Genomic DNA, 13024 nt, shown 5'->3' with positions numbered 1-13024 from the left:
GACTACATTACAAATAAAACAAATAAGACAAATTACACATAGACTACATTACAAATAAAACGAATAAGACAAATTACTCATAGACTACATTACAAATAAAACGAATAAGACGAATTACACATAGACTACATTACAAATAAAACGAATAAGACGAATTACACATAGACTACATTACAAATAAAACAAATAAGACAAATTACACATAGACTACATTACAAATAAAACGAATAAGACAAATTACACATAGACTACATTACAAATAAAACGAATAAGACGAATTACACATAGACTACATTACAAATAAAACAAATAAGACAAATTACACATAGACTACATAACAAATAAAACAAATAAGACAAATTACACATAGACTACATTACAAATAAAACAAATAAGACAAATTACACATAGACTACATAACAAATAAAACAAATAAGACAAATTACACATAGACTACATTACAAATAAAACAAATAAGACAAATTACACATAGACTACATTACAAATAAAACAAATAAGACAAATTACACATAGACTACATAACAAATAAGACAAATTACACATAGACTACAATACAAATAAGACAAATTACACATAGACTACAATACAAATACAACAAATAAGAAAGAACAAAAAGAACAAAAACTCTGAGAAAAAACTCCTTTCTTTAATTTCCTATTTACGGCAAAACAATACAAGAGTCTGTGTAATTATTCAAATTATTCCAGTCAAGCACGACGACCAATCAGCGACAGTTCTTCCCAATGACACACACACGCATCGCGTCCATCCCGTGTTCACCCTCGCCACACCGACACACACAAAGTTCAAAGGTCATCATTCGCCCTCAGGGAAAACAAACAAAACACCGCTGGTCCTCCTGCGTGTTGCTGGCTCCGCCCATCACAAAGTGCCAGGTCTGGGTGCCCCACCCGCTGGCGCGCACAGGTCACCACGACACACCGTCAACTGACGTGAAGAGAAGGCTGGCCTGAAACCGAACCAAAGAAAGAGGAAGACGTTACTTTTCAGGTTACTTCATGACAAAGAAGAAGTTACATTTCACATTACTTCATGACCGTAGCGCAGCTTGAATGCAAAAAGATATATAATTTTTTTTGCCTGCTGAAAAACAGGGTTGTTTGTTATTTGAAAAGAAGTTTTACAGCATTATTGACAAAATTGGGTGTTTGTTTATTTGAAAAGAAGTTTTACAGCATTATTGACAAAATTGGGTGTTTGTTTATTTGAATAGAAGTTTTACAGCATTATTGACAAAATTGGGTGTTTATTTAAACAGAAGTTGAACAGTACACCATTATTGACAAAATTGGGTGTTGGTTCATTTGAGCACATGTTTTACAGCACCACTGCCACAATTTGGTGTCATGCTCATGCTCCAGACCAGTAGGTTCTCAACCAGAAAGCACAAACTGGCATGTGGTGTAGCAGTTAGGCATTTCGTTGTTGCCCGCAGGAGACCTCAGTTCCATTCCCGAGAGGGGAAAATATTTTTAATAGACAATCTCAGTTTTTCTGCTGGGATGTAGTATTCCTCTCAGCCCGGGTCGGTACACACAGACAGGCTCAGTACCTGCCTTGTAAGTGATCTCTGCATTGTGTTGATGGGGGCTAGTAAAAACTCTGGAAATTAAAATTCTAATTTTTACAGCCTGAGTTGGCCCCGACAGGCAGGAGCGGCAGCCTGTCTCCTAAAAAGATCTAAACTGTGTCCACGGAAATGAACAAACACCTACAGTGGAGTCCCCTCAAACTGAACACATTTAATAATCCGAAAACCCGGATAAACAAAAGAAAATCCGGAGGTCCCGCAGAGTTCAGTGTGAGCAGACTCCAGCGTACGTTCCAAAAACGTAGCGAGCACAAACCTCAGGAGGGGATCAGCCCCGAGTCCTTGAGCTTCCCAACCAGTTCCTCCACGCTGTCCAGTTTGGAGCCCGCCTGTCTCACCGGGGGGTCCTCCACGCTCACAACCTGTTGCCGTGGCGACAGCTCCACTCCGTAGTCCGAGGGCTTCTTCTTCTCCAGCTTTTTCTTCTTGGCTTTCTGTCGAGAAATTTCATCGTTCGAGACTTTTATAAGTTTTGTTTCAGAAGAATGTTCCATGACTTGCAACATAAATAGGTCCCGCGCTAGTAGGTGCTCCAAACTGCTGAGTTAGCGCGCTTATACCGTATGAGAAAACAAAAACTGACATTTTTTTACCCATGACATCTGCCTGTTCAACACAGCAGTACATGACATGCAATCAAAAACAAATATAGTCCAAAGCATAGGCTTTCCTGTAGGATATTTGAAGACCTGGTAAACTAATTGAAAGTGGAAAATTTTCTAAGTTAAAAAAACCCAAACTGAACCTTTGTCCTCGTCTGAAAAGGTCGATCATAAATCTTTTTAAAATATACCATTTAAAAGTTCATAAATTTCTTTTTTTTAAAACACTATATTTTTATACAAAAATAAGTATCAGATCCTTCCTTTACCCCTGAGAAAGTAGTCCCCTATCGCTAACAAAGTCCTATCACTGTATCTAGATATATTTCCTAACTCTGAAAACAGAAATGACTGGCCAATATCTGAAAGATACAAAATATCTGATGATAAAAGCTCACCATAATGTTGGGCAGGGTAGCATAACGAGGCTCGTTCAGACGTAGATCAGCTGTCAGAACAGCGGGCGTCTTGACCTTGATCGTCTCAAGGCCGCCGTCAATTTCTCTCGTCACTGTCAGATCTCCGTTGGCTTTCTCCACTTTAGAGGCAAACGTGGCCTGCAGGAGAAGTGGAAAGAAAAATCCGAGTTGAGAACTGGCAAGTACAGAGGAACCTGTTCCAACAACCACCTGTACAAGACAACCACCTGTATGAGACAACCACCTGTACGAGACAACCACCTGTACGAGACAATCACCTGTACAAGACAATCACCTGTACAGGACAATCACCAGTACAAGACAACCACCTGTACAAGACAACCACCTGTACAAGACAACCACCTGTACAGGACAATCACCAGTACGAGACAACCACCTGTACAAGACAACCACCTGTACAAGACAACCACCTGTACGAGACAATCACCTGTACAAGACAATCACGTGTACAACACAATCACCTGTACAGGACAACCACCTGTACAAGACAACCACCTGTATAAACGACCACCTGTACAAACAAACGCCTGTACAAACCACAGCTTCCCACTCCCATCCTTGCGGTTTTTCTCTATCACAATGACACTGTGTAAGACAACTACCTAAGACAACGACTTTCCCCCGACAAAGGGTAGCCATTTTGGAAAACTTTGAAGGTGTGTTTGTTTCTTTGATGGTTTGTAATTTTTCTTATCTCTGTCACTTTTTTACCCTCATCGTATCATCATTATTGTTATTCTTTTGATTTTTAAAAATTGGTCGACTTCTTCACCATTTGCCATCTCTCTCTCACTCTTCCCCATGCTCTTTCTCTCTCTTCCCCACTCCCTCTCTTCCTCTCACTTCACTTTTCCCTCTCCTTCTCTCTCCTTCTCTCCTTCTCTCTCTCTCTCTCTCTCTCTCTCTCTCTCTCTCTCTCACAACCCACCTGTGGCCAGTCCAGCAGTGCAGCAATCATTTGCCCCGTCTGGTTACAATCGTCATCGATGGCCTGAAACACACACAGAGAGAAGGTACACGTGAGAAACCATGTCATCTAGTCTAGACCAAAACGTTTTGGTCACCGTTTTTGTCAGTTAGGAGGCTGGCTGCCTCTATCCTGTTCACTGCTGTACAGGACCAATAGGAAAACACACACGGACAAACTGTACAAACTGGACAATAGGAAAACACACACGGACAAACTGTACAAACTGGACAATAGGAAAACACACACGGACAAACTGTACAGGACCATTAGGAAAACACACACGGTCAAACTGTACAGGACCATTAGGAAAACACACACGGACAAACTGTACAGGACCATTAGGAAAACACACAAACAAATTGGACAGGACCATAAGAGTGGTTTCGTCATGATCAGATTTTGATACGGTTCAGATCACTCAAGAGGCCAGGCGCTTCCACTCTATCAGCTCCTGAAGCCAACATGAAAGAAACAAGAGAAAGAAACAATAAGTAAGCAGAAAGGAAACAATAAGTAATAAGTAAGCAAGAAAGGAAACAATAAGTAAGCAAGAAAGGAAACAATAAGTAATAAGTAAGCAAGAAAGGAAACAATAAGTAAGCAAGAAAGGAAACAATAAGTAATAAGTAAGCAAGAAAGGAAACAATAAGTAATAAGTAAGCAGAAAAGAAACAATAAGTAAGCAGAAAGGAAACAATAAGTAAGCAAGAGAAAGAATCATTGAGCGTGTTGTCACAGTTGTCTCCGCCAAACCAAAACAGCCGACTAACAGTCTTCCGTCTGCCAGGAAACTGATAGTTGAAATAGAGCACCTGTTTTTACCTTGAGAATTCCATTTGGGTGTCCATCAAAATGACACAACCCCTCCCGACAAATGCCTGGATGGTTCGAATGTCAGTAGTGGCAGTTATGTCGGGCTAAGCGGTGAGTCACCAGCCAAAAGCTAAAACATTGACTAATTCTAGGTTTCAATTAAAAATGTACGGTTATATTTTTAATTAATGTCTCAAATGACCAAAGTCTGCGAGTGAACCACCAGTTTAAATGCAAATTGACAATTTTACTCATCTAACCAAAAAATCTGTATTTACAGTTTGATATTCCCGGCTTGCATTCCTTAACCTTAGACCTGTTCATGCATGCCGGAAACTAACAGACCAAATAGCCTCCTCCCGACAACAACAAAATTACGTCGATACTGCTTTGGTGTACACATGGCCTTACCTTTACAACGTCACCTGATTTACTTTAGTTTGTTTCGCCTGATTTACCTCAGTTTGACTCACCTGATTCACCTTGATTTACCTCAGTTTGACTCACCTGATTTACCTCGATTCACCTCAGTTTGACTCACCTGTTTCCCAGTAAAGACCAGGTCCACTTTCTCCTGTTGGGCAATCTTGGACAAGATCTTGGCCACGTGTATGGGCTGCATCCCCTCGTAGCTCTGTGCATCCACCTCCACGTGAATCGACCGGTCAGCTCCCATAGCCATGGCAGTACGAAGGGTTTCCTGGGAAAACACAGAAAGCAACCTTTTGTAAAAACAATCAATTCTATATATATATCCCTCTCAAAAATATATGTGAAGAAAGAATTGTAATTGTAAATTTCCTTAAAATGAGATACACTCGGGCATGTGGGCCGAGCAGTCAGCTCCCACATCAATGGCGCTACTTCAGCAACAACATACAGCAACAACAACAACAGCAGCAACAACAATAGCCCCCACCAGACACTGCGAGGGTCCACAAGAGACAGCAACAACAACAACAGCAACAACAACAGCAACAACAGCAACAACAACAGCAACAACAACAGCAACAGCCCCCACCTGACACTGCGTGGGTCCACAAGAGACAGCAACAATCTCGGAGGCCAGCTTCTTCTCCTTCATCCTGACCGCTTCCTCCACTGCGATCTCGTCAAACGGATTCATGCTGTGCTTCACGCCCTCGGTCACCACGCCAGTCTTGTCTGGCTTCACGCGGACCTGACGGAACAACAATCACACAATGTTAGCATCACAAGCTGTCGATTTAGTTTTTAATAAGACTAAGAGTTTAAGGCAATTGCAACACATCATCATCATCAGCATCACAGAATTGGTCCTGGCCTACCTCCATAGAAATAACACAATTAGAAAGAAAAAATGCAAGTTGAGTAAAAAAAGCTGGCTAAGTATATTCCAAAACTTAATTTCACAAAGCTAAGTTTAAACTGAGCAGAATTCATCATTTTCATTTAATTTCACACATTTCTTTATTTCTCTTTAGTGGACCCCTTCTCATGGCATGGGCCTGCTAAAAAACCTGAAAATTAATAAGGGGAGTTGGGGGGGGGGGGGGGGCACTTTTTCGATACCTTGCCTTCTTAGCCTTAGAAGACAGACCTAGAACTAGAGTAAACCGTAGCCGTAGATTACCATCTTGACAACCACCAACTACACTAAAGTAGCCAGCTACTTGGATCTCTCGACCTTAAAATCTAGATCTAGATTTCTAGATCAAAATATCTGGAGCAGAGAGTGAAAAATAGAGCATGGCATGAACTCTTTATTTATTACTCTAAATTATTAATATTTTTACCTTCACGGCATAGTCAATGACTCTTTTACAACCAACCAATATCCGAAGTCCAGACATTTTTCCGGTCTTTTGAAAGGTACTATTCTTGCCGAAGTTTACAAAGGTAGGCCTACTGAAAGAGCTTATCAGAAAGTTCTTATAAAACAAACGAATGGTGAAGAGAAGGGCACAGTAGGCAGGTCGGTCTCTGCCGTTATCAAACTTTGACCCGTAGCGGTGAGCACTAATATCAATTACTTTCGGCTTCTCGTCGATTTTGGTTTACTTTGTACTTTCAACTTTACACACTGATTCGGTCTAAATCTAATTCAGACCTTTCTTTTTCATTATCTTATCATTCAGGGTGTCCACTTTTCACAGAGTAAGAATAGGCCTATATTACATGTATATCAATCTTTGCTTTTCTTTGCACGACCCCCCCCCTCCCCCCTCTTCCACCATTTCTGAAGTCTACAGGGATTCTTGACTTGGTTGATGAGAGGGACGAGTGAGAAACGAACTCGGCAAAACAAAACAAATGACTTAATTGTAGGCCTATGACTATGATACTATTGAGCAATTACATTTATTTAAAGACGTTTCAGCACACGCCCAGCTCTTGCTCCATACCCCCACAATAGCCGGAAACTAGATCTAGAGACATAGAGTTCAAGAACAAAATCGGGACTAAAATTTGAGACACACAGGAGAAATAGGGGGATTGAGACAGGGAAGGAATAGAGGCAGAAGTACAAGATATTATAATAATAATAATAATAATAATAATAATAATAATAATAATAATAATAATAATAATAATAATGATAATAATAATCATTATCATAATAATATATGTCTACACTCTGCGAACTGTCAAATATCCTTTTCCTAATGACCATTTTGTTTACCTCAGTGAAGGCTTACACAATGTGTTATTTTCGGATAGGGGAGAGCCAGAAAATTAAGAAAATGGATGTACGAGACTTTGACTTCAGTCAGACGTTGGCATAGAAATTAATGAGTATCCCAAGTCGTCTTTTTTCACACTGAAATTGTTTTTTCTTTTTATTAAGTTGTAAGGGTTTAAAGTCCGTCTTTCGCAAACAATAAAATTATTTCTGAAGCCAAACTTTCTGAAAATGATCAGGAAAAAAACAACAGATCTGCGTTTGTGATTATGGGTTTGCCATCGAAGAAAGCTTGATTGTTCAATGTCGGCAAACTATATATTATAATATGTATACTGTTGACGGATCGGAGAAGTATACGCCTAGATCTAATCAACTAAAACTGTTGACGCAATAGTCAATTCAGTTTTGTTATGGATAAAAATTGTCAGATGCCTTATATGTTGCGAGCTTCGTTAAAAAGAAAATTGGGAGATGGGGGGGACATAAATAATCAAAATTGAATCTATTTTGCTATGCGCATGATGTCCTCATTTCCCTTACTTTGGAGTATCGGATCACTACCTCAGTCGAATTACAAATTTCTGTCGTCTGACATTTTTGGTCTTTTTGAGTTACTACCATGAGATCAGAAATCAAATGCCCTATCGGCTCAATCAAACCCGTCAGATTATTCCCAGTTAAATGTTATCAAAGTATTCAAAGAATTGTGGGCCTTTTCGAAAAAGCTTGACATTTTGTGAAACTCAAATTTCCTTTTACGTCACCTTTCTCAAAACTAGGCCTGAGGATTGAGCAGATAGAACTTCAAACGGGGAAAAACGGGGATCAAGTAAGTTCAAATCAAGGCGGGAAGTTTGGGAGTATTCAGTATTCATTAGCCTATTCAAATAAATCAAATCGACGATTGACTCAAAGATCTAAATAGATCTAACAATCATTCCTGTTCACAGTCGCTTTATCAGATTCAACAAAAATCTCTAGAACCATAGCCTAGGCCTATATTCTGTATTATGATCAAATACACCACTCGTGATTATCTTATTATGAGATAGTTTATAATTCTCCTCGGCCTCGAAAGCGCCATCCATATATAATAGCCTAGATAAGTAAATATAAGTCCATGGAAAAGCTAGATCTAACAACATAAATGAAGTTGTAGAATGAACGGATGAACTGGTGCAAAGAAAAAAAAGGAGGATAAAAGAAAAGAGGCGGGTTGTTTTTTTTCTCATGATTTGGCACGTTCTTTGTGTAGATTGACGCGATAAGTTGCGAATCAGAGAGAAAACGTAATGATGGGCTGTGGGATGCGAAAAGGTTTTAACGATTAGAAATTCTGTTACACAATGCTGCAAATGTTCAAACTTTCGGCAAAATAAAACGAATAGTGAACTAAATCTATACGTCGGAAGAGATAACATTTGTGGACAAATTAATTGACTTATTAACTGAACAAAAACAAACAAACAAAAAAAAACGATGAGGAATGGAAGAAATGCCAATAATCATTAGATCTAGATCTAGATCTAGATCTATACGTCGAATAAGAACTGTGTCTCCCCGGCTGTAGTTTTAATGGCCGGCCGCGCAGTTCGTTTATATAAATCGTTACAATAACGAAAATGCCGAAAACGGCGAATGCTTCGCAACATCTACTAAAACTTAAACTGCTAGAAACTACTAGATCGACCCTCTCTACTTCCGGCCGGAGGCACAACAATGTTTACACTTTTACTGTAAACTTTACTCAACATTTCTTTCACAATGCACAATGCTGGAGCATTCTGACTGCTGTACGAAAGCCTGTCAAAACATCAGTTCTTGGACTAATGGGTGTTTGACATTTTTTTCATGAGTTGGTACTAGATACCCTTTTCTTTTTTTCTGTAGTTCTGGAATGAAATATAATAGGAAATAGGCCCACATAGTGAGTGAGTGAGTGTGTGGTGTGGTCGGGGTTCTGTGGCCTCTAGTTTCTAGATATAGAGATGTTCGCCTCTCTTTCGATTGGTGTGCCAGGGCCAGCCAGATTTTCCAATATGGAAGGGGCAGAAGCTACTATTTTGGCATGTGATCTTCAAGATCAATTTTGTTTTTCAAGATACCAAGTCAGTTCGCTTGTTTTGTTCCTACCTAAATGACAGCTTTTGCCACTTCTTGGAGCAAAATTTGGATGACCCTAACTCAGTTTGATTGAATCTTATCGGCTCTGTGGACTGGGTGAAACAGACTCTGAATATCGTATATCGCTGGGAGTAACGTGTAACAGACCTTAAATATCGTACAGCGCTGGGTGTAACATATACCTTGAATATCATACAGACAGCACTGGGAGATAGTAAATCTCCAAATGGTAACCCTCGTGTTTTATTTTGGTTTTGGTTTTTCTTTCAGCTGACCAGACCCCTCTCCATGGGGTGAATGACGACCAGGACATTGTGCTGCTCAGTCCGGGGTCATGAGTTCCAGAAGATGTTGGCTGGTTCTGCTGGCTGGCTGTGTGTTGTCCTCGCTGCTCTTGTACTACCTGGCCAGGTGGGGGGATGACAGGTGAGTCATACGTGACAGGTGGGGGGATGACAGGTGAGTCTTACGTGACAGGTGAGTTGTACGGGACAGGTGGGGGGATGACAGGTGAGTCTTACGTGACAGGTGAGTTGTACGGGACAGGTGGGGGGATGACAGGTGAGTCGTATGTGACAGGTGGGGGGATTACAGGTGAGTCGTACGTGACAGGTGGGGGGATGACGGGTGAGTCGTACGTGACAGGTGAGTTGTACAGAGGACAGGTGGGGGGATGACAGGTGAGTCGTATGTGACAGGTGAGTTGTACGGGACAGGTGGGGGGATGACAGGTGAGTCGTACGGGACAGGTGGGGGGATGACAGGTGAGTTGTATGGGACAGGTGGGGGGATGACAGGTGAGTCGTACGGGACAGGTAGGTGGGTTGCCTTTCACACACATACACACACACATACACATAATATATTGTACAAACACACACTTGCTAAAAAAACACACACACACTGGTGTACTGACGTGTTACTCTCTAGATCTATATTTATAACAAACATATCTTTTTATGCAAAACTTAAGAATTTTATTGAAGCATTCTTGACATTTGGGAAGAAATTTAATTGCAATGCTTTTGATACCAGAACTTCTTGATTTGTAGAGTTTACTTCACTTTTGTTTGTAAAGTGAATATGTTTTTCTTGATAGACTTTTCTTCGAGTGAACACATTTCACTGGATCCCTGCACTATTTGTCTTGTGCAGACACCTTGCCTGGTGGTTTGGACGTGGTAATGTGTCCTACGTGACCTACTTTCCTCATCGCGCTTGGAGGAACCAGTCGACTAAGACAATCCTGCTATGGACGACACGGTTTGGCCGACCATTCTGGGCCCTGGCAGGTTATGAGACATTCAGTAAGTTACAGTTTTCATTCAGTAAGTTACAGTTTTCATTTAGTAAGTTACAGTTTTCCCTTGCTATGAGACATTCAGTAAGTTACAATTTTCCCCTTCCCTGTCTCGCTGGCAGGCTATGAGACATTCAGTAAGCAACAGTTGTCCTTCAGTAAAAGTTACAGGTTTCCCTTGCTATGAGACATTCAGTAAGTTACAGTTTTCCTTTCCCTGTCTCACTTTTGACAGAATCGTGCAAGGTGTCAGCGTGTGAGTTCATCACGGACCACAACCGAATCAACGACAGCGACGCGCTCCTGTTTCACCCCAAGGACAAAGACCTCCTGATCGAGCCGCTTCCCACACACCACCCAGACCACCAGGTGACAGATGGAGCTTTCCTCACAGTTTTACAGCACTTGTGAGACCTATAGGTCACAGTTTTACAAGACGTATAGGTCACAGTTTTACCGCATTGCGAGACATATAGGTCACAGTTTTACAGCACTTGCGAGACATAAAGGTCACAGTTTTACAAGACGTATAGGTCACAGTTTTACCGCATTGCGAGACATATAGGTCACAGTTTTACAGCACTTGCGAGACATATAGGTCACAGTTTTACAAGACCTATAGGTCACAGTTTTACAAGACATATAGGTCACAGTTTTACAAGATGTATAGGTCACAGTTTTACAAGACATATAGGTCACAGTTTTACAAGACATATAGGTCACAGTTTTACAAGATGTATAGGTCACAGTTTTACAAGACGTATAGGTCACAGTTTTACAGCACTTGCGAGACCTATAGGTCACAGTTTTACAAGACGTATAGGTCACTGTTTTACCGCACTTGCGAGACCTATAGGTCACAGTTTTACAGCACTTGCGAGACCTATAGGTCACAGTTTTACAAGACATATATGGAACAACTCCAAACTTTTCTAAAACCACTTTAAAAAGAAACTAATTTTTTGAAGCAGAACCAAATGCTTGGTCTAAACAAATGTTGCCGAAATCCAACAAATAGAAATACATGAAACGTGATCATGTGATCATGCTATTTGAGCTGAAACAGTCTGACAGTTTGATCCAAGTTTTTACCTCCTCTCGCAGAACAGAGTTCCTGGGAGTCGGCCCATCTGCGCCCCTCACCATCAATGACTTGTTCTTTCACGGTGACCTTTTTCTGTTTCCTTGTCACAGGTATGGGTGTTGGTGAACCACGAGCCTCTATTTCGGCTTGACCTTGACTTTAGTCGCTATGACGGCGTCTTCAATTGGACGGCGATGTACCGTCGCGACGCTGATGTGTATTCCCCTTACGGTGGCCTCATGCGACGAGATAAACCTTTTCAGTCATGGGAGACGGAGACAGACCCAGACTTGTTGTGAGTGGTTTCTTTTGTTTAATGTACAGAATATCATTGTAACAGTTAATGTACAGATGTCATGTAACAGTTAATGTACAGATGTCATTGTAACAGTTAATGTACAGATGTCATTGTAACAGTTAATGGACAGATATCATTGTAACAGTTAATGGACAGATGTCATTGTAACAGTTAATGTACAGATGTCATTGTAACAGTTAATGGACAGATATCATTGTAACAGTTAATGGACGGATGTCATTGTAACAGTTAATGTACAGATGTCATGTAACAGTTAATGTACAGATGTCATGTAACAGTTAATGTACAGATGTCATGTAACAGTTAATGTACAGATATCATTGTAACAGTTAATGAAAAGATGTCATGTAACAGTTAATGGACAGATGTCATGTAACAGTTAATGGACAGATGTCATGTAACAGTTAGTGGACAGATGTCATTGTAACAGTTAATGGACAGATGTCATGTAACAGTTAATGGACAGATGTCATGTAACAGTTAATGGACAGATGTCATTGTAACAAGTTTTGCATCAAAAGAGGAATTTCCCAACATGACTCACAAAGTAGGATAGAGGCAGACCAAGAATATCTTCCGTGGAGAATCTGACCAGACGGGTGACGAGGAAAAGACCAGGAAAGTATACAGGGTTTTTTTTAGAACATCTGAGGTTACGATAGTCACTGGTATCTGTTTCACATCTTGTGCTTCAAGAATAACAACAGTAATACCAACAAAATGACGAACAAAAAGATGATGAAGAAAAGGACTGAGAAGAAGAAAACAAAAAGAAGAAGACAGATGAGGAGAAGAAGAAAAAAAATACTCCCAGAGGAATGTTTCTGTCTTGGTACATCTCAAATACTTCTCCAACTCGGCTGAACATTTTCCAGATCTCTGGGACGCACCCCCCACAATGTCTCCGGCTTTCCTCCTTCGCTCGCTGCCTCCAAGAAGCTGGCGCTGACAGACTTCCACGCGCAGAAGACGAAACTTGTCGCCTGGGTGTCCAGCAACTGTGTCGTGAGTATTGCAAATCTTATCATTCATTGCAACTGGCGTCTTTTTTATTCTGTTTTTTTTTCTTTTTTT

The 13024-nt window shown here is 40.6% G+C and overlaps 2 protein-coding genes across 2 annotated transcripts in view; one reads left to right on the top strand and one right to left on the bottom strand.

Annotated features, from left to right (window-relative positions):
• Positions 1 to 646: 646 nt before the first annotated feature.
• On the bottom strand, positions 647 to 6470 carry LOC101850242 (electron transfer flavoprotein subunit beta). Its single transcript, XM_005096777.2, has 7 exons — positions 6234 to 6470; positions 5480 to 5638; positions 5000 to 5158; positions 3604 to 3666; positions 2634 to 2792; positions 1890 to 2067; positions 647 to 991 (listed from the first exon to the last, which is right to left on the bottom strand). The coding sequence occupies exons 1-6, from the start codon at positions 6288 to 6290 to the stop codon at positions 1891 to 1893; spliced, it is 774 nt and encodes a 257-aa protein (XP_005096834.1). The 5' UTR covers positions 6291 to 6470; the 3' UTR covers positions 647 to 991; position 1890.
• Positions 6471 to 8829: 2359 nt separating this feature from the next.
• The window catches only part of LOC101855942 (alpha-(1,3)-fucosyltransferase C), a gene marked incomplete at its 3' end in the record, with an annotated part of 11523 nt that continues 7328 nt past the window's right edge, over positions 8830 to 13024 (top strand). The window contains 6 exon segments of the mRNA XM_035969329.1: positions 8830 to 8982; positions 9518 to 9673; positions 10403 to 10554; positions 10783 to 10916; positions 11742 to 11926; positions 12826 to 12955. Of these exon segments, the coding sequence (XP_035825222.1) occupies positions 9582 to 9673; positions 10403 to 10554; positions 10783 to 10916; positions 11742 to 11926; positions 12826 to 12955 (693 nt within the window).

This window comes from Aplysia californica, unplaced genomic scaffold (assembly GCF_000002075.1).
Source record: "Aplysia californica isolate F4 #8 unplaced genomic scaffold, AplCal3.0 scaffold00137, whole genome shotgun sequence".
NCBI classification, from domain to species: domain Eukaryota; kingdom Metazoa; phylum Mollusca; class Gastropoda; order Aplysiida; family Aplysiidae; genus Aplysia; species Aplysia californica.
This window is presented reverse-complemented; position numbering and strand designations above follow the sequence as displayed.